The 23,315-nt window shown below is 35.3% G+C and overlaps 1 protein-coding gene across 1 annotated transcript in view; it reads left to right on the top strand.

The window, feature by feature from the left end:
* The window catches only part of ADGRV1 (adhesion G protein-coupled receptor V1), a 500,208-nt gene that overhangs the window by 290,844 nt on the left and 186,049 nt on the right, over window positions 1–23,315 (top strand). The window contains exon 86 of the mRNA XM_039255493.1: window positions 16,078–16,194. Coding sequence (XP_039111424.1) covers window positions 16,078–16,194 — 117 coding nt within the window. The remainder of the gene's footprint in view (window positions 1–16,077; window positions 16,195–23,315) is intronic.

Here is a 23,315-nt window from a genome sequence, read left to right as displayed (position 1 = left end):
GTGAGCAGGGGAGAGGTAGAGAGAAAGGGAGACACAGAATCCAAAGCAGGTGCCAGGCTCTGAGCAGTCAGCACAAGGCCCAACATGGGGCTCGAACTCACAAACTGCAAGATCATGACCTCAGCTGAAGTTAGATGCTTAACCGCCTGAACCACCCAGGTGGCCCTCAACTATACTTATGTTAAAATATTTTTAAAAAATCAGGTGACTTCAGTTCAGTTCAATAGATATATTTTAGTCCAGGCCCTATGTGTATATGCTGAAGACGAGAAGCAAAATAGTACGAAGCACTTACTTCCTGACCAAATGAACTAAATTTTTTCCTATTCCAAAGACAAATTTTTCTCTTTTCTTTTTTTCCTTTTTTCTCTTTAGTGTTGTAACTAATCACTAAGAAGAGAGGAAAGTTAAACTGGGAAGATAGCAGGACAGGAGCCAGGTGTCACTATGCTGTCTTATTTCCTAGCTTTCCAGCCAGGAAGAGGGATTTGGTCATGAGCACAGGAGAAGAAAAGAGAGGGGACATGGGTTCCCTATCACCAGAAAGTTTTAGAGGCTTTCTGCATAATAGGGTATCCTTGCACATAATGGGTGGATTTGGTTTAGATTCTGACCTATGTTTTCTGAGATGTTTTTGAATTATAAGTCAGAAGGAAGCAGAAAAATCATGGTATTTTTGAGCTGTATAGTAAGGTACATTAGCTTTCATCTAGCCCGACCCTCTAATTTTAAAATGGATTGTGTTCCATTGAGTATTTGGAAGTGACTCAAGTAAAGTACACAGTGCTCTGATGTGAAGTTTCTTGGACTAAGGACAGATGATTTTATTCATGTTTGATTAGCCATTTCCAGAATAATACATTGTTAAACACATACTTTGTACAATAGTTGGTCCGTGATTCCTATCAGCATCTTAACAATTGAATATTTCTAGGTGAATGAAGGAGAACTGGCAAGGTGTTTGTTAAAGTGTTCTGGTCACTACAGTGAAAAATGTAGTAACGAGTATGTTGGTGCATATTAAGGTAATTACACTATACTGTTCTCTGTGGAGTAGTAGTAGTTCAGGTGATAAATAATAGTGGAAAGAGAGGTGGGATTGAGATATTCAAGAGGTATTTAAAAAGTATAGCTGATAGAATTTGAAAACTAATTGCACAGGATGAAAAAAAAATGAAGTCAAGGGCTCGAGTACCAGATCTGTTACTGGACACAGAACACTGGACGTACTTTTAGTGGAGAGGAGCAAATTTCAGTGTGGAGTCTTGTAGGGAGTGATTATGCCTGAGTATGTATCTCTGATTAATTCACATATTCAATCAATCTTGTCTGAGTTTTAAATTTAATACCATCTGATTATTACTTTTCTTGAATAGGGCCTAGTAACAAATTTTATTTTTGCCACTATTCACTTATAAAAATGAGCATTTCACTTAAGTTAATGAAATTTCTGTTTTATTAAAGCCATGGTTGTAATTGACCACATAGTTAATTTTAAAAAGCAAAAACAGAGTGATTGAACATCCTGCTCTTGGTTTCGGCTCAGGTTGTGATCCCAGGGTTGTAGGATGTAGCCCTGGTTTGGGGTCTGCACTCAGTGTGGAGCCTACTGAAAATTGTCTCTCCCTCTCTCCCTCTGCTCCTCTCCCCGACTTGCACTCTAGAATAGAATAGAATAGAATAGAATAGAATAGAATAGAATAGAATAGAATAGAATAGAATAGATAAAAAAAAATACGAATACTTTATTTTTATATTTTTATTATTTAAAAAAATTTTTAATGTTTTATTTATTTCTGAGAGAGAGAGTGACAGCATGAGCAGGGGAGAGTCAGAGAGAGAGGGAGATACAGAATCTCACACACACTCCAGGCTCTGAGCTGGCTGTTAGCACAGAGCCTGATGCGGGGCTTGAACCCACAAACTGCTAGATCATGACCTGAGCCGAAGTCGGACGCTTAACCAACTGAGCCACCGAGGCGTCCCAAAATACAAAATACTTTTAATGGTACATGCAATTAAATGAAAAAGTCTCCAATTCAGATTAGTTTCTAAATCACAGGTTTGTAAACATTTCCAAATGGGTTGTTTGCTGCAAATAATAAATTCAAAATATTTATTTAAATTAAATAATAAATAATGTTTATAAATGTTTTGTAAGTAATAAGTTATTAATTTAAATACTAAAATTTTATTTCTTTAAATAGAAATATTCAACAAATATTCATTAAATTCTCACGAGATCTTAGTTGATGTACTGTTAGGCATACCTCCATAAAAACGACAAGAGCCCTGCCTTCAAAGTGCTGAAATCTTAACAGCAGGTAACTTGCTGTAATTCTCTCATGTAAATCAGTGGCAATACTTGCAAATCTTAGTTATTTGTCATTGTTAAAATAGGAATTTTCTAATGATTGAGGGTCAAAATTTCTACAGAGACTGACAATTAATGAAATTTTTATACGGATATCCAAAACTCCATTGTACCAAGAACTAGTAATTAATTGCCCATAGTCTACACCTAGCCTTTAAAAATTATCTCTGTCTTAGGGCACTTGGGTGGCTCACTCTGTTAAGCATCCTACTTCGGTCCAGGTCATGATCTTGTGGTTCATGAGTTCGAGCCCTGCATTGGCTCTCCGTTGTAAGCACAGCCTGCTTTGGACTCTCTGTCCCCCTTTCTCTCTGCCCTCCTTGCTCTCTCTCTTTCCCTCTCTCTCAAAATAAAATAACCATTAAAAAAAAATAAATAAAAGCTATCTCTGTTTTAGTACTGGCTATCACTGCTGCCAAAATAGTGCCTCTATTTCTAATCTTTCTGTCCTGTGGCTGCTACCTCCACCTCCGTCTGTTTTCTCCCTACCTTTGTTTTGGTTTCTGCCACTTCTCGAGAGAATCTTTACTTTAGTTTAAATGGCTAATGTTTATAAACATCATTAAGCAGTTGCCATGCTCTTCCTTCCAATCAGATAGTCATGGGCTACCATTTATTATCTCTGAGACCTTTTTATATTTTCATCACTACTTTCTGTTCAAAAGTGATACGTTTGTATTAAACCCCATTTGTGCCTGAAGGAGAGCCATGAAAAAGATTGGGTTGGACTACTTTGAGGTTTAGAATGGTGGACTTCTTTGAGGTTTAGAGCATGCCGGATACTTGAAGCTGCCATACTGACCTGTAGATATCCCACATATGTGATATGACCAAAATACAATTCGGCTTCCCCAAGTCCTCTTATTCCACTTTGTATTTCATAACCCCATCAGAAGAGTCAAATTTTCTCCTTTGGGACATGAACTCAGTTGAGCTGTCTGTGTAGATAACAATGGGAGACAAGTATGAAAATATCACTTCAGTTTTTTACCATTTATATACAGGAGTGAACTTTTATGTAGATTTTGACCCACTTGTGTTGATCTGACTTGTATCCTTGCATATAGCCCTCTTTTATTTCCTATATGCTAATGAATTGTCTATAGTAGGAATTTTTCATTTTTTACATTTTTAAAAGAAAAGCACTTGGATTTTCTGTTGATAATCTCACCTACTTTTTATCAAAGTACATAAATTTTAGTATTAACCTAAAATAAACTTAAAAGTAGCTTAATAAAACATGTTCATTGAGGGGCGCCTGGGTGGCTTAGTCGGTTAAGCGTCCGACTTTCGCTTAGGTCATGATCTCGCGGTTCGTGGGTTCGAGCCCCGCGTCGGGCTCTGTGCTGACTGTCAGCTCAGAGCCTGGAGCCTGTTTCAGAGTCTGTGACTCCTTCTCTCTCTGACCCTCTCCTGCTCACGCTGTCTCTCTCTCTCTCTCTCTCCTAGAAATAAATAAAACATTAAAAAAAAAAAACAACATGTTCATTGAAAAACACAGTTTGAATCACTTGTGAGATTTGCCAGCATTGAACATGTATATGGGAACATTGATATTAACAGAAATATTCTTTTTTTAAAATTTTCTTAATTTTTAATGTTTATTTATTTTTGAGAGACAGAGCACAAGCAGGGAAAGGACAGAGAGAGAGGGAGACACAGAATCCAAAGTAGTCTCCAGGCTCTGAGCTGTCAACACAGGGCCCAGTGTGGCACTCAAACCGCAAAGGTCATGACCTGAGCCAAAGTCAGATGCTTAACTGACTGAGCCCCAACAGAAATATTCTTGAAAGTCATGTGGCAAGTCTCAATTCTGTTTTTACATCCAAGAAACTAATGGCTGTCTTTGCTTGGATTTCATTTGTTTTCATGAAATAACATAAAAACAGCAGAGAATAGCAAAAAGAAAATTGAGTCAGGGATCAGATAAACCAGATCCCAACTATGCCACCAGTTAGTTGAAGACCTTTGAATTTCTGTTTCCTTAGTACCTTGCAGGGATAATAACTTTATAGAACTATTATGAAAATTAAAATGACATGACCTATCTACAGAAACCACTGAAAGCCTACTACACCTTAGCAACCCAATAAATGTTAATTACTTTTCTCCCCATTTACTGAGTAAAAACATTGCCCAGTGTGCCCATAATACTCAATATTTCAGGACACTAAAGGGAATCATATGCTCATTTTTCCAAGCCCAGAAATACTGGGTCTTCTTGGAAGACCTAGTTTGAGTGCCATCAGTGGTTCTAGTTTTGTTTTATCTGACCAATTCAGATAATGAAGATTCTTGACAGTTCATAAACATCCTGATGTTTCTGCTTCAAGAACAGTTACACAAAGGTAAAATATAATTCACCGATTGATTCTCAGATCAAGATCTGAGAGACTCCTAGAAAGCTGTGACTTCATTTATACTGTGGAATCCTCTATTTCTTTAAAATATGATTTTACTGACTTCCAAGTTATTCACCAGTTAGAAACTAGAGGAGTCCTCACTTGCTAGCATAACGTCAGTCTGTCCAGTTTCATGTAAATAATTGCATCTATTTAAACAAATTACCCATTCTTTATGATGAATATTGACATAAAAATTTACACTTTTAACTTCACAACAACCCTATGATGTAAATACTACACCATCCTCTCCATTTTTATACATGAGAAAAGACAGGCATAGAGATAATTTTCCAAAGTTCTACAATTAATAAGGAATGGAGCCAAGATTTAAATTAAGCATTCTGGCTCAGAACTCATGATCTTTATCACTCACTGTACTTTTTGTTATTTGTGTTTTTGTTGGTTTGTTTTTATGAAGTGACTGGGGGATTTGAAAAGTTAAAACTCTCAGAGCCCTTTAATTTTAAATATTAAATGTCTTTAGCAGATTCTCATGACAACACTGAGATGAAATCTGCATTACAATCTGACCCTTTCCTTCATTCCATCAGGCGGTGAGCTTTGCCACAGCTTCGCTGTAGAAGTCACACAGTGCACACATCTAAACACACACTGTTAACTCTTTAATTTGAGTGAAATGCATAGTCTTAGTTTTTTTCATCATAAATTTATGATGTCTGATAAATGAGCATAGCCTGTTCATATCATACTAATCTTCTAAAGTTCTTTATGGATAAGTGATCCTTTACTTCTTGCGGACTGGCTAATGACATTATAAACCGTGAGAATACCTCAGGTAGCCTCCATGCTGGACCATAGGTGCCCAGTTTCTTCGAGAGGGCCACATGCTCTATGTGTGGAGCATACTTCTTTTACTTGAGCTGTCTTTTCCACATACTACATATTCCTAACCAGAATTGATTCAGTCATGTCACTTTGCAGATTCTATTGCTTGTTGCTCTCAATCTCACAGATGCATCTATGTTGCTACTACTAGCTCTAATGACCTCTGTGAAATTACAAATAAAGTCAATGCCACCTGTCTAGCTTTTGAAGAATAATGATTCAACTGAAAAAAAATTTAAGTTATGTATAGAAATTTGCTCTTTGAAAAGCAACAAGTATTGGCAAGGATGTGCGGAAAAAGGAACCCTCAGGCCCTATTAGTGGGAATGCAAACTGGTGCAGCCACTGTGGAAAACAGTATGGAGATTTCTCAGAAATTTGAAAATAGAATTACCATATGATTCTGTAGTTCCACTACTGGGGATTTAACCGAAGAATATGAAAATACTAATTCAAATAGAATATTACTCGGCCATTAAAAAAGATTGAAATCGTGCCATTTGTAACAACATGGATATATTTAGAGGATATAATGCTAATAAGTAAAATAAATCAATCAGAGAAAGACAAATACCATAATGATTTCGCTCATATGTGGAATTTAAGAAACAAAACAAATGAAAAAAGGGGGAAAAGACAAAAAATGATTTAAATAAATAAACTGGTTGCTAGAGGGGAGATGTGTACAGGTATGGTGAAACATGTGACAGGGATTAAAAATACACTTATTGGTGATAAGCCCTGAGCAATGTATAAAATTGTTGAATCCCTGTAGTATTCACCTGAAGCTAATATAACACTATGTTAATTGCATTAGAATTTTTTAAAAATTAGCTATTTGACTTAATTTGAAGTAAAAATATGAACTGAAACGAATTGACCATGAAGATAATGTGTGCCTTTTTTATTAATAATCATTATAATTTTCTGAAGTAATTCTAAGAGGAGAAATGGTACAAAAAATAACAAAACAGAAAGAATATGATAATGACTGTAGGAAATTTATTTCATTTCTTATTCTTTAAAAACCTAGATGAAAGATAAAAGCTTTTTTCTTTAAAGGCCTATAAAAATGGGTTTGATTTCTCTAATTGTGAATTAGATTTCTGCTATGCTTATTTAATTTTAACTATACCAATGGACTGATCAAATAATTATCAATAGTAATTGCAAGTACTTTTTTAAAAATGTTTGTTAATTTTTGAGAGAATGAAGGAAAGAGAGCACAAGCAGGGGAGGGACAGGGAGAGAAGGGGACACAGGATCTGAAGCCGCTCTGCACTGACAGCCCAGTGTAGGGCTGGGACTCATGAACTATGAGGTAATAACCTGAGTCGAAGTTTGGCACCTAACCGACTGAGCCACCCAGGTTCCGCTTCTAGCACTTTTTCTGTTTAATTTTTTTTAACATTTATTTATTTTTTGAGAGACTGAGAGAAATAGAGCACGAATACGGGAGGAGCAGAGGGAGATAGAATCTGAAGCACACTCCAGGCCCCTGGCTCTGAGCTGTCAGCGTAGAGCCTTATGCGGGGCTCAATTATACAAACTGTGAGATCATGACCTGAACCAAAGTCAGACGCTTAACTGACTGAGCCACACAAGCACCCCTAGTACTTTTTATATTTAAACAAATACTATAGTAACTAAATGTTTAACTGAAGTTGATTTTTAATGAGAACAGAATTTATTTGATATCCACATATTATGTAAAACCCTATGGAAAACAGAGGAGTTCTTTTCTAGCTTTTTTTAAAACTTTTATTAAGCTTCAGTTTCCTCCTCTATAAAACGGAGGCAATGATCTCTAAATTGCATGGGTTATTTAGGAATAATATGAAATAATGTTTTGTAGGGCATTTATTACAGTACCTGGCACCTAATAGTCATTCATTAAAGGGTAATTATTATTGTTATTATTACTGATAAAAATAAGTGAGTGCTTTTTTGGCTGTATACCAGATGAAAAAGACTGGCCTTGGTTTTAATGCATGACTCATAAAGACCTGTTTCTCAAAAAGAAAGTTACTTTTTAAAGAAAAGAAATGAAAACACAATAAAATACCTCTAAAAGCTTCTGAAATGGGGACTGAATTGCTGTTTTGTTTTGTTTTGTTTGTTTTTTGATAAATTGTACCATTGTTTCTTGCAGAATGGCCTTTTAAAATGTCTTTATCTATGGGGGCAGATGTCCCAAGCAGTTTACTTTACCAAAATGAACTATGACGAAAATGGACATGTGTATAGACATAAGGTTTGTTTTTTTTAAATGGTAATTGCCAACATTTGATTGACATAGTCATATACTAAAACAAATAACTTAATCTGACTATGTCCATATAGAATCTTAAGTGGACCCTCCCAGTCTCCATCTGCTTCTGACTCTGAGTAGTAGCCACTGATTTACTTAATGGTACATGTTCATATATTTTAATTATTAGATGTGATGAGAAAACAGCATGCTTCGTGCTCTGACAGTGACGTGTAGCGTGAGTAGATCTGGGCCCTGTGTTATTTACAGCAGCAGGCACAAGGGTGTACTAAAGACAGGACATGCACAGAATGTGCCATTAGGAAACTGTAAATGTTGATTGGTTTTGGTACTGTATTTTACTATGGCAACTATAAAAAGGTAATAATTATTAAAACCTGTTCATATTGGTTTCTGACATTCAAGAGTTCCCAAAAGCTATTACATTGTGTAAAATACTTCCCGGACACACCTAAGACATTCAGAGGTATATTTCATTTAATTTTCAAGGGTCTTTGATTCCATACATTTTATGTAACAGCCAGAGTAAGTATAAAATACAGAGAATTGGTACTTTTATAGGAAGGAAAGGAGGAAAGGGGGCAGGGAGGAAGGGAGGAAGGAAGGAAAGGGAAAGCAAGCTAACCATGAACATGAGCATAACAGATTTTATGTTCTTTGACATGAAGACCATAGGAGGGCTATCCAAAAATATTTAGTTTTCTAGTCAATGTGGGAAAAAAGGGAATATCTGTGTGAAATCAGTGAAGGTAATTATAATGTTAAGTATGATATTTTAAATAATAGTGAAAATCCAGATTTGGTATTTACAAAATATTTCTGATATTTAAACATTCTCTTAGGGGACAAATTAGAAATACCAGTGGAAAAAAATGATCGTTCAAGGGTAGGGAGGAAATAGTACACATATGATTGCAAGATAATGAAAAAAGACATAGGGAATTAAGTATGGCATTATTCCAAGTGTTTTGTTTATACAAACACACTACAGACAGCCTCTATTGAGCCTACCAATAAAAAAAAATAATAATAACTTTTCCTTACAGTTCTTTTTCCATTTCTGGCTTCTACCTTACTGCATAAAGTAATTTATTAATAATTTGTTAAAGGTCTTAAGATAGTTTTAAATGTTTCTTCAAATACTTTTTTAAATTTTTAAACATTTTGTTAATGTTTATTTATTTTTGAAGTAGCGAGAGAGAGAGAGCGTGAGCAGGGGAGGGGCAGAGAGAAAGGGAGACACAGAATCCAAGGTGGGCTCCAAGCTCTGAGGTGTCAGCACAGAGCCTAATGTGGTCCCTTCAAATAATTTTTATTTTATTTTATTTTTTATTTAATTTAATTTAATTTAATTTAATTAATTTTCTTAAAATAGTTTATTGTCAAGTTGGTTTCCATATAACACCCAGTGCTCATCCCCACAAGTGCCCTCCTCCACGCCATCACCCCTCTTCCCCTCCCCCCCACCCCCCTCAGCCCTCAGTTTGTTCTCAACATTCAACAGTCTCTCATGGTTTGCCTCCCTCCCTCTCCCCCACTATTTTTCCCCTTCTTCTCCCCCATGTTAAGTTCCTCCTAATCTTCCTATACATGCAAACATATGGTATCTGTCTTTCTCTGCCTGACTTATTTCGCTCAGCCTAACACCCTCAAGTTCCTTCCATGTTGCTACACATGGCCAGATTTCATTCTTTCTCATGGCCATGTAGTATTCCATTGTATAGAATTTTAGAAGTTAAACAGATAGGGGCGCCTGAGTGACTCATTCAGTTAAGCGTCCAGGTTCAGCTCAGGTCATGATCTTGAGGTCCTATCCAAGTAATGTAAAGTTGGTTTAATATTCCAATATCAATCAAACTAATTCATCATATTAGCAAGCAAAAATGGAATAAAATATTTTGTAATCTCAATAGAGAATTAGCATTTGCCAAGATTCAATAGCCATTCCTGATTAAAAACCCCAACCAAGTAGGAATAGAGGGGCACTTTCTCAACTTGATAATGGCATCTACAAAAAGAAATTGTATTAACTTACCTTATAATTGTATTGATTTGCTTGGGAAGTCATAACAAAATACCATAGGCTAGATGGCTTACAAATTTATTTTCTTACAGTTTTAAAAGCTAGAAGTCTGAGATCAAGGTGATGACTGGGTTGATTTCATACTGAGTCCTCTCTCTTTGATATACAGATACCAGTCTTCTCCCATTGTGTTCACATGGTCTGTCTTCTGTACATATGCTTGCCAGTATCCAAAATTTCCTCTTATTACAAGGAAATCAGTTATATTGGATTACAGCCCACCTTAAAAACCTCACTTTAATTTCATTACCTCTTTATTAACCTCATTTTAAAACACTGTTATCTAAGTAACTAGAGATTATGACTCCAACGTATGAATTTGGGGGAACACAATTCAGCCCATTAAAATACTTGATGGTGAAAAACAATGTTTTTACCCTAAGATCAAGAAGAAAACAAGGGTATTCATTTTTGCCATCTCTTTTCAATACACCGTGTGTGTGTATACATTATGTCTATATTTATATCCATTGCCAACAAGTACCATAAGGCAAGAAAAAGAGATTAAAGCCATTCTGATTAGAAAATAAGTAAAATTCCTTTTGTGCGGAGATGACATAATCCTTTATGTAGAAAATATGCTTTCTACAAAAAAGTGACTCACACTAGTAAGTATGTTCCGTAAATTTACAAGATGAAGATCAGTATACAAAAATGAATTGCATTTCTGTATACTGGCGATGAATATCAGGAATTAAAATTTAAATATCAGTTATAATAGCAAAAATATAAAATACTTAGGGATGAATCTTAAAAATTATATGAAGGACTTATACATGGATAACTACAAAAGTACTCTGAGAAGAATCAGAGAAGACCTAAATACATGAACCCTGTGGTCATGAGACGAAAGAGTCAATATTGTTAATATTGTCTGTTCTCAAATTCAACCCAGTTCCAATCAAAACCTCAGCAGGCTTCTGGTTTTGTAAATATCTATCTGGTTCTAAAATTCACATGGAAATGCAAATGACATGGCATAGACAAAATAACTTTGACAAAGAAGAATAAATCAGAGTCTAACACTACCTTGTTTCAAAAATTATAGCTTCAGTCATCAAGACGATGTGATATTGGCTTAAACATAGACAAATTGATTGATCGGACAGATCAGAAAGTTCAGAAGCAGACTCCTACATAGATAGGCAAAAATTCAAAGGTAATTTAGAAGTATTATCTATAAAAGGCCGAAAAAGGTATGATTCAATCCATCATTGGGTTTTACCAATGTTGAAAACTTTTGTTCCTCCAATGATGCTATTAAGAGAATTTTTGAAAACAAGCCACAAAATAGAAGGAAGTACTTGCAAATTAAACATCTGATGAAAGACTTGTATCACAAATATAAAAAGAACTCATAAAATGCAATATTAAGAAAACAACCCAATTTTTAAAGTAGGCACAAGAGAGCTGAAAAGGCATTTCTTCAAAAAAGAGACATGGATTGCAGACAGGGACATGAAAAAAAGATCAATGTCATTACTGATTAGGAAAATTCAAATTTAGACCATGATGAAGAACTGTGTATACCTCTCAGAAAGGCTAAAAGGCTTTTTGACGAACCAGGACAAGTTTTAGTGAGATGCTAATACATTGCTGATGAGAGTGGGAAATGTTACAAACACTTTGGAAAATAATTTATCGATTTTAAGAATATTAAATACACACTTATTGTATGATCCAACTATTCTCCCTCCTTGATATTTATTCAAGATAAATAGAAGCATATGTCCATATAAAGATTTGTACATTCATAACAGCTTTATTTGTAAAAATCAAAAACTGGAAACAACCAAAATATCCATCACTATTTGAAAGAACACATTATTAAAATACTGCTAGGGAGGCACTACAAAGATCATGAGGAAACTTTTGGGAATGATGTATATGTTAGTTATCTTGGTTGTGATGATGGTTTTACAGGTGTACAAGTGTCAAAACTTGTTAAATCATACACATTTTAAATATGTGCCATTTGTTGTCTGTCGACCGTTCTTCAATAAGGCTGTTTTTAAAAATTATATGCTCAGAGCACCTAAGTGGTTCAGTTGGTTAAGTGTCCTACTTAGGCTCACATCATGATCTTGCTCTTCATGAGTTCAAGCCCCATGTTGGGCTCTGTGCTGAGAGCTCAGAGTCTGGAGTCTGCTTTGGATTCTGTGTCTCCCTCTCTCTCTGCTCCTCCCCCACTTGTGCTTGTCTCTCTCCTCAAAAATAAACAAACATTAAAAAATTTTTAATTACAAAATTTTTTTTTATTTTTTTTTAATTTATTTTAAAATAATTACAAGATGAAATTGTCCCTTTAAGGAATTGACAGTCTTCTGAGAGATTAAAGCTGATTTTATCTAAGAATTGAGATAATTGGGCTTTATAGGAAAACCATCCCTATGTTAATAAAATCCTATTTTAAAAATTCAGAGGGAAAATTTACTTGTGGTTAAAAGAAATAGCCATATATTCATGATAGAGTTGGCATTTCAATCATACCTTGAAAAACGGACATGATTTCAGCAGAGGAAGATGAGAAACACAAATCCTAGGTAGGAGAAAGAGGAAGAACAGAGTTGAAAGATGATGGAACATGTTATGGGAATAGCAATCAGTATAGGTAGAGTAGAATGTTTGGAAGGATCTTGTGGAAGATAAGCTTAAGAAGAGTATGAAAGGCAGATGGGACTTCTAGGCCAAACCAAGACAATTCTGTTTCTTCTTTAATTATTTCTTTGACTCCCACAAGCAGAACTACTCAATCTTGACTGTCTTTCCCTGGAATTTTACTCCACACCATTATAACACCTGTCACATTTTATTGCTTCTTGTGTGTGGCTTTAGCCCTAGGCACTCTCCAATTAGAAAGGATGACATTTAGCTCATTATAAATGCTTAATAACAAATGCTTTCCCACTTTAGAAACTAGGAAGGTCTAGGAGCTTATCATGATCTGAAAAGGCAGGTGGAATTTGAACTAGTCCTGTAAAAACCAAGTAGGTTTTTTGGATGAGCTGGAGAATAGAGAGTAGGGCAATTAATAGAGAAGAGTGAAAATGTTTATAATAAAGTAGGGAGAGAGGTATACTAAGGAGTACTGAGAATTGATATTTACAGTGAAATCAGTTATTATTTAGTGCAAGCAAAAAGAGATACATGCTATATATTTAAAATAAAAACTATACATAAGTACAATAGAGCTCTCATCAACCAGAAGAAGCAAAGGATTTTATGTTACTAACAAAATATATCAAATATTCTCTTTGAGACATATATTTATTTTTCTTTTCTCTTTAGCTAAGATATATATATGTTATATCAATATAGAATTGAGAATAGTATTATATTTGCTATTGGCATTATATTCTGTTGCCATTATGAACTTGTGGTGAGCCATGGGTTAAAAAGGATTGAGAAAGAGTGAACTAGAATTTCAGTACTTTGAGGCAGGACTTAAGCTTGGTTTAGCTTTGTAGACTGCAGCATCGTGTTCTAGAAAGTATGCTATATGAATCAAAACACCAGGATTTGAATCCCACTTTAACTGGGACACCTGGGTGGCTTAGTCAGTTAAGCCTCAGACTTTGGCTCATATTATCATCTCGCAGTCTGTGAGTCTGATCCCCACTTCGGGCTCTGTGCAGACAGCTCAGAACCTGGAGCCTGCTTCAGATTCTGTCTCCCTCGCTCTCTGCCCCTCCCTCCCTCATTCTCTGTTTCTCTCTCTCTCAAAAATAAATAATAATAATAAACATTGAATCACACTTTAAAACATGTTTAGTGACCTCCAAAATGTTAATTCCTGTATCAGATCATTTTTCATCATATATTAAGTTGGTATGACTTCATAATGACTTCGCATCATTAATACAGGGGTTCACAAGAAAACCAGGGAAAACATGTAGCACCTTTTGTCCCCATATTCTTTATCTCATATAGATAGCTTAATACTTTGTTGGTAGGAGGTACTTGCCTGCTTACTTAATGAATAAATATATGAATGACTGAGGACCTTTGAAAAATTCTTTTTTTCTCTTATGATGTTTTAATGCATCCAGAGAACTGACCATAAAAATAACCTTTCTCCTTGTCATCTATGTTTGAGTAAAAGAAAAATAGTAAAAACTCATTTACTCTTACGTTAATGTACCTTAAAGATGTATGTGCTAAATATGCTAGGAGGTGGCATTTTATTTTACTTTAACCATTTAATTTGTATTTTAACTGAATTTAATTTAATTTTAGATTGTCCTGATTGTATGTAATAGCTGCTTCTCCCAAATTTTTTTAGCCCATTCCCATTGTAGCAATGTACATTGTGACAGGACAGTCTTTTCTTGCAAACTAATCTTCCATACAGATGGAATTATTTCTCATAATTTAAGGAACGTTCTGGAAGAATGTTCATAGTTTTGCAAAAGTAGATTTGTAACTGGTGTTTTTAGGACTTAAAAAAGGAGAGTGAAACATAATAAAGTATAGAGAAGTCGCACCTGTAGAATAGAATTTTGGGTGTTAAAACTGTATTCCGAAAGCTTAAACAATAACCTTTACTAATTTGTTTCAAAGAACAGATTTTTAAGAGAATAAGAATTATTCAAATTAGCATACCATTTATAGTTTCATAGAATGCTTAAAACTAAGCTATTCAGTTACAAATTTGGATAACACTATTGTCTTACATAGCAAACTCATGTTTGATTAGAACATAACTACCTCAACACAATCCATAGTACAAAATATGAATTAGTTTCAAATTTATTATAGGTACATGTGTGAAACTTTGTGGAAATAGATGCCACTTTGTAAAAAAGAAGGAAGATGTTAAAATTATTCCTTTTTTTTTCCTTTGGCTGAACCTCTCAATCTGTTCTTCCAACAGCTTTTAAGGCAGTTTTGGTGAAAGTGTTCAGTGTATATTTGAGGAAGTTATGAAGGTTACATTTTTGATCTTTAATGTGTTACAGTTCAGAAATTAGGAGCCAAAATCTAGAAAAATCTAAGCATGTTTTCAAAATAATTGAAAAGCTATTTGTGATCTCTTCTGGAAGGGCAAATCTGTTGTCTTTATTTTTTTAGGAAAATCATTTGTACCAGATTTTTAGGAAATAACGAGACATAAATTTCTAGCATCTGCTTTTTTCCCCTAATAGTGTATGTTACAAATGCTCCAAATCCAGGGCTAAACAAACAAACAAACAAACAAAAAAAGTGGAATCAAGAATGCTTCTCATTTAAAAAATAATCTTGGAATCTTGGCATAGAAAGGGACTTAAGAATTTATATTTTCCATCTTTTTCCTACTACAGATGAAGAAACTAGTCCCAGAAGAATGAACTGAGTTCAGTGTCTATAGCTTTAAAACAGAAAAAGAAAAGGCCTTTTTTTTTTTTTTTTTTTTTTACTCTTCTATACTTGGTACACGAAGTAGTCAATAAATAATTTTCAAGAGGGAAGAGTCACTTCAGCATGGCCAAAGATACAAATGATTTTAGGGGTGCCTGGGTGTCTCAGTTAGTTCAGCGTCTGACTTTGGCTGAGGTGATGATCTCATGGTTCGGATTTGTGAATCCAAGCCCCATGTCAGGCTCTATGCTGACAGCTCAGAGCCTGGAGCCTGCTTCAGATTCTGTGTCCCCCTCTCTCTCTGCCCCTCCCCAACTCGTTCTCTCTCTCTCTCTCTCTCTCAAAAATAAATTAACATTAAAATTTTTAAAAATAAATGTAAAAATCCATAGAAGTCACAGCATGAGGAGTACAGCCAATGATACTGTAATAGCAAAGTAATGGGACAGGTGCTAGCTACACTTGTGGTGAACACAGCTATAAATGTATAAACGTGTCAGATCAGGTTGTACACCTGAATCTACTGTAACATTATGTCAACTTTATTCAAATAAATAAATAAATAATAAATAAATGCAATAATAAATCTCTATGTATTGCTATTTTATGTATTGTTTGTCTTCTCAGTTTGAGCAACAGATTAACTTATTTTCCCTTTGAGTCACTGAATCCTAGATTCTGATAAGAACACAGTTTGTTCTCTTAATAGCCTTAGTCACCTTTAGCATGGTTTAAAAATACAGGTATTTGTTTCTTACAGATTGTGTTCCTGGCATCTGCGTATGCAAGTCCCCAACTCACGGATGAGAGCTGTTCAGCCATAGCTGCCATCACACATTATCTGTATCTTTGCCAGTTCAGCTGGATGCTCATTCAGGTTGGTACCTCATTTCCTCCTCCCACTCCCTTCAGCTTTCCAACGAATCTTCATGGCATGTTCTTCCTATCTTCTATTCTTTATACTGAAGTGGAAGTAATTCTATATATCCAACACTGCATTCCCAGGAAATCAGTGGAAAGAAAACCTCATAAGCTGTACAACCTCAGAAAGTTTATACTAGGTGTAGAAATAAGGGAGTGGTAGGAGACGAGGCACGTGATGTGGATCCTGTAAAGCACAGTAAGAAATGTGAGCCTTTTTTCAAGGGGGGGAGGTCATAGAATGAAACAAGGGACAATGTTTGTATTTTAGGAAGATCTCCCTGTTTGTAATGAATTGGCAACAGAAGGGTTGACATGGGAGCTAATTAAGTAGTATTAGCTGTATCCAGGTAAGAGAGCATGACAGTGTGAACCTGAGAGTAACAGAAGCAGCTTTTGGGGTTCCTTCCTTCCTTCTTTCCTTCCTTCCTTCCTTCCTTCCTTCCTTCCTTCCTTCCTTCCTTTCTTTCTTTCTTTCTTTCTTTCTTTCTTCCTTCCTTCCTTCCTTCCTTCCTTCCTTCCTTCCTTCCTTCCTTCCTTCCTTTTCTTTCTTTCTTTTCTTTCTTTCTTTTCTTTCTTTCTTTCTTTCTTTCTTAGTATAACAATAGAATGTATAGATGGTTTAAAAGAATGCAGACGGTGGAACCAAGGATGGTTCCCAAGTTTCTGCATCAGTATGTAGGTGGATGGGAGTGCCCTGAACTGAAATAATGACCCTTGGAAATTACCAGAAGGATGATGACAGTTTTAGGACATGCTGACTGTGAAGTTTCTCCTGTGTAAGACCACCAGTGGAGACTTTGGGAGAAGTGAGATATAGAGGACTAAATCTCAAACAAAGGCCCATGCTATATAAATACTTTAGAAAATGGTTGACTTGCAGTTGGGAAATGAGCGTATTGCTTTGGAAGAGAGAGTTTTGGAAGAAAGTACAGAGTGAGACCTGAACAGTCCTAGTATACTCCTCTAAGGAACTCGTAAACATTGTGGAGAGATGTGAACTCTTCCTTTTCTGACTAAAATCCCAAGTTCTCTTCATTGTCCTATGCCGATTTGCTTGATAAAGAGGAAAATAGGAAAGTTGGATCCACATTAGTAGTATTAATGTCAGTAAATGGCTCAACTAAATGAAATGTTGCCTTTGGTAATGCCTTGGTATTGTTAAATCTTTCTTATGATACAAAGTTTCATTTGTGTTTTTGAGTATGCATGTGAACTGTTTTATGTAAACAGATGCATTCAGTCCCTTGCATATTCTTTTTTCTTATTGGATAAAACAATGTGGGGTTTTCACTACACACCAATAATTAAAGAATATGAGAATATCATACATATTTATGGAAGGGATATTTTCCCAGTTACGATATTATAGTTGTTGGGAAAACTGAACTGAATTATTTAGTTAACAGAATTAATTGCAACAATTAAATCCCTGAATCTGGCTTTCAGTTCTGGTTTTGCCACTGTCTTTGTAACTTAAATCAAGTTTTTTGCCTTTTCCAACTTTTATTTCTAAATCTGCATATGAGGATAATAGTTCCTTCATAGAATTATTATTTCATAGGTCTTCAAACAGCTCTAATTATGAAAAGTTTATGGTGTTCTCAACCCCCTCCCGCATAATTAAAAAGTAAAGCTAAATCTTGGGGCACCTGGATAGCTCAGTCGGTTTAGCACCCAACTTTGGCTCAGGTCATGATCTCACAGTTTGTGAGTTCTGATCTCACAGTTTGTGAGTTCAAGCCCCATATCAGGTTCACTGCTGTCAGCACTGTTATAGTGGAGCCTGTTTTGGATCCTCTGTCCCTCCCTCTCTCTGCCTCTCCCCAGCTCGTGCTTTCTATCTCAAAAATAAATAAACAGTAACTTAAAAAAACTGAAATATAACAGAAGTAAAGCTAAATCCAAACCATATAACATCAAACTTAATATTTGCTGAAGTTAAAATATTTGCTAGATTCTGTGCAAAATGATTAGGAGTTTATCTAAGCTGAACTTTTTATGTGCACCATGTGTATGTTGTTATTTATCTGCTTGGACTGAGGTCCCCAGTGTTTTGTGGAAGGTCTTTGTCCAAGTCCCTGACCTACTCAGTTTTTGATGAATGACTCAGATGAAGCCACAGAAAACTGTCTTATCAGGTATGCAGATGACACAGAGTTGAGAAAACAGCTAAAACAGGAAGTTGCCTGGGTTAACGATGCAGGTAGAATCAACAGAGAGAAACTGCTGTGAAAGATTGAGAACTGACGTAATCTGATGAGGGTTAAGGTCCATGGCTTGAAATATTAATTTAACACAGACTTAGGTGCAATCAAATGTGTGACCAGATTGCTTAAAACAGCAGCCACAAAAACAACACAGACCTAGGTTATATTAAGAACAGCATAGAGGTAGATGAGGGAATCCTGGTTACGTGGTAATCTATAAATGTTCAAGAAACCTTGGGAGCCTGTAACTGCTTTCATGAATCCTTTTTTACCAGAAATATTAACTAGCCAATGAGACGTTGGAAAACAGTGCTGTAAGAAACTTTGAGGCAGCTGGAGATAAGTAACCTGGAAAGAATTTAGAGTGATGTGATGGCTGCCTACAAATAGTGGAATGGCTGCTACAGGAAATAGAGACTGGTCTGTAGCTCCATTTAGAAGAATGGCCCAAATGGGTCAAAAATTGGAGAAGCAAGTTTTGATTCACTTTAAGGACTCTGATAGCCAAGAAAACTGTCAAAATTGAAGAGGCTATTTCTAGAAACAGAAAGCATCCAATCAGCAAAATATATTCAAACAGGGATAAATGACCAACTTTCAAACATTTTTTTACTGCTTTGGGGAGAATGTTAGATGGGACGTATATAAGATTTCACCCAACTTAATAGAGACTGATGGATTCTCTCTTTTTCCAGTCCTAAGTAAATAAGATTGTGGCTGATGGACCTTTAGTAAGCTAATTAGAGTTCTGTATGACTATTGGTTAGGAAAAGTATTGAAAGTACCAGTGAAGTTTAATGTATTTCAGATGGCACACCACACATTTTTCATGGTTTGTGGTGTAACCACAAGGGAAAAATTCAATAATTTCTCATTCTAGGCAGGTTACTTCTAATGAGTTACTTTGTGGTCACTTTACCGACCTGTGTTTTCCTATTTGTAAAATACTGTCTGCTAAAATCTTTTTTTAATATTTTATTTATTTTTGAGAGAGAGAACTCGAGCAGGGGAGGGGCAGAGAGAGGGCAAGACACAGAATCTAGAAGCAGGCTCCGGGCTCCAAGCTGTCTGCACAAGGCCCAATGCAGAGCTCAAACTCGCAAACTGTGAGATCAAGACCTCAGCCAAAGTTGTAAGCTCAACCAACTGAGCCACCTGAGCACCCCTAAAATCTTTTTTTTTTTTTAACTAGAATCCATTTATTTTTATTTTTTTTAACATTTATTCATTTTTGAGAGACAGAGCATGAGTGGGGAAGGGGCAGAGAGTGAGGGAGACACAGAATCTTAGGCCGGCTCCAGGCTCTGAGCTGTCAGCATAGAGCCTGATACGGGGCTCCAAGTCATGGGCTGTGAGATCATGACTGAGCTGAAGTTGAATGCTTAATTAACCGACTGTACCACCCAAGTGCCCCAAAACCGGAATCCATTTTAAAAACATTATGTAAAAGGTTAGACTGCTGTTAATCCAATACTGCTAGTCAATTAGGGTTTAAAATTCTTTTTAATATTAACATTTTAGTAATTCTACTTCATATTTTAATAGTATAGGACAGTTTGATTTATGTATGTGTGTGCATAGCTTATGACAAAAAATTAACCATTAACTTTTAGTCATTGGACTTAGCATGTCAGAATTACTGTTTATTTTGATCTGCATCATATCTTCAGTCTTAGAAAGAATGCATTTAAATAACTTTATCTTCAACTTTTATATTATATACTTTTAGTACATTATAGTAAAATTGGATTATAGTTAGAGTAGCTAAAGAACGATTTTATCAGTAAACAAGTTACATAACTTTTCTGAGCCGAGATTTTATTATCTGAATAATCTGATTTGTAATAACAGTATCTGTCTTTGAAGATTGTGGAAAGATAAAATGTATTACTGCATGAAAAGAGCTTGGAATTGTGCCTGGCACAGACTCTGCACTCCATACGTATTTACCCAATATTATTGGCTGGGCAAATATGTGTGGCTAATATACCATAGATTTTGAAACATGTTAAAAACTGTGTTTTTCCAATGCAATTTCCACTTTTTTGTTCCCCAAAGAGAATTTGCTTGAGAATAGTAGGGAGAGACTCAGAGTGAGGCAGACAGCAACTAGCTGTGAAGCTTCAGCAAGCTAGATGAATAATCTCTAACCTCTTACTAAAGTACTTGCGTGGCTCATGACAGGACCTGTAACTGGTGACCTTCACTCTGTTTCTTTAGGGTCCCCCTTTCTGGACAGTAAAGTTAATATCCTGAATGATGGGAATAGAGTAACAAATTCTTTTCTTTCTTTCTTTCTTTTTTTTTTAAAGTAAACAACTCACGGATTCCCTTTTAGGGCATGGAACTTGAGTTATCCTTCTGTTTGTTCATCATGTAAAAATCATGAAACAACTGAAATAATTTTCCACTTCCTTAAAACAGCAGGTTATGTCTCTTTCAAGAAAGATGAACAAGGAGAATTTAAACTCTTATAGTATTTTTACTCTCTTTTCCTAGTTTCTATTGTCCTATTTTCATTTCCTTTTTCTGTTTTGATTTGATTTCATTTTAGAAATAGCATATACTAGTGGTACAAAACATAATCAAACACTGAAGAGAAATATAAAATGAAAAGTACATCTGTTTCTCCCTATTTCACACAGTCTCCGCCCTCTGCTTTACCCAAATGTAAACACTGTTAGTGGTTTCCTGTGTATCTTTTCAGAAATATTCCACAAATATACAAACATTTATAAATACATAAAAAGCAAATATGTGTATATTCTTGTTTGTGTATATTTATTTACTTAGATATAGTGCATACATTTACCAAGTACAGTTATACTTTTTTTCTATTTTACAGTATGGTTATTCCATAGTTTATTTTTCTGGTCTCTTATTAATAAAATACTAATTAATTTCAGTTAATTTTCTACTATAAACAATGTTTCCTTGAACATCCTTGCATTCTGAATATTTATTTACTTTTGGAATCTTCTTAGAATAAATTCCTAGAACTTTTGCCTTTACTGTTAACATTAAATGAAATGTACTGTGAGATGAACTGCCAAACCATGAGTTAATCCATAAAGAAAATAAATCACAAGTAAATTATTTGAGATATTAGTATATAATATGGGTGAATAGAAACTTAATTTTTCGGTATATTCATTTGGCCCAGTTTTATGATCATTTCCTATCACCAAATCATATAGCAGTCTACTTCAGATATGAACAATATCCAAACCTTAGATTTCCCTTATAGTTTGTTGATTTCATGCTTAGGGAAATAGTATAATGTTTTGTTTTAAAACTAAAGCTTACTTGAAGAACATATTTTTTATTTATTTTGGGGGAGAAAGAGTGTAGGCTGGGGAGGGGCAGAGACTGAGGGGGACAGAGGATCTGAAGCAGGCTCTGTGCTGGCAGGCTGACAGCCACAAGCCCTATGCAGGGCTTGAACCCCCTAACCATGAGATGACAACCTGAGCCAAAGTCGGACGATTAACTGACTGAGCCACCCATGTGCCCCAAAGAACATATTTTTTAAATGGCAGGATAAAGTTAGAAATCATTCGGCAATTGCACTTGTGCCGTAATTTTTCTGTAAAATCAGGCTATGAGGAAGCAAATATACATATTATTTCTTCCTTGGTAGAAAGGCTACTTAGTGCCAGGTCATAGCAACAAGAAGGAAAATGCTGAAACTAGCTGTGTTTTTCCTTTGTCATTGATTTAATTTGGGGGAACATCAAAGGTATTAAGGACAACAGACGGGTGATTATCAAGATAAAAATGACATACCCAGGAAATACTGAATTCTCCAGTCCTCAAAAAGCCTTGCAATTTATTTCATGCAAAATTGCTGAGAAAGACGGAGGCTGACTTTAGCAAGGACATGTGGTAACATTTCTTAGACTTTCCTCTGAAATGAAAAACTAAGAATGTATAATAATGACACAATTAATAGCATCCATAATCTCTGACTAAACTTGATACTATAAATCAGTCCAAGGTTTCTGGTGACAGAGTTAATAACCAAATATTAAATAACAGGCTAGACACCAGTCTTATCCCACATAGCATAAAAATATATGAGGTTCAGTCAGCCTACTTTTAACTTTGAAAAAAATAAGAAAAAGCATTTCACTTTTATATTCTACAAATATACTAATATCCATTATATTAGTATATATTATATGTGTAAACTAATGAATTTGTGTTTATGGAGCATATGAAAGCATAATTATGACCTATGATAATTAATAAGGTAAGTCTTCATTTTTCTATGTGGACATTGGAAAATAGTAGTAGTAGTCACTGAAAATGTCACTGTAAAAATTAAGAGACACGTTTGGATAAGAATGTTAAGTAACTGTACTTCTTTTAGTTTATTCCTATCTTTATTTGACCTAAATTATATCTGGGTATTTTGGTTGGTTTGCATTTTAATCAGAATCAATTTAAATTCTAACGTGTTCTGGGGCTTAGTCAGTTAAGCGTCCGACTTTCGCTTAGGTCATGGTCTCGCGGCTCATGGGTTCGAGCCCCGCGTCGGGCTCTGTGCTGACTGCCAGCTCAGAGCCTGGAGCCTGTTTCAGTCTGTGACTCTCTCTCTGACTCTCCCCTGCTCACGCTGTCTCTCTCTCTCTCTCTCTCTCTCCTAGAAATAAATAAAACATTAAAAAAATTTTTTTTAATTCTAACATGTTCAGTTACTAATTTTAGGAAATATACTTCTATCCTCAGCTTCTTCCTGTATGTTAAAAAAAAAAAGGGGGGGGGTGGGGGAAAGAAACTATAATAAAAGTTAGGAAGACTGTTGTTTTGATTAAATGAGATAGAGTTAAAAGTGGGGTCTACGTTTATTACTCAATTAGTAAAT

Source organism: Hyaena hyaena, unplaced genomic scaffold, assembly GCF_003009895.1.
Source record: "Hyaena hyaena isolate Hyena2069 unplaced genomic scaffold, ASM300989v1 scaffold_529, whole genome shotgun sequence".
NCBI lineage: Eukaryota > Metazoa > Chordata > Mammalia > Carnivora > Hyaenidae > Hyaena > Hyaena hyaena.
This window is presented reverse-complemented; position numbering and strand designations above follow the sequence as displayed.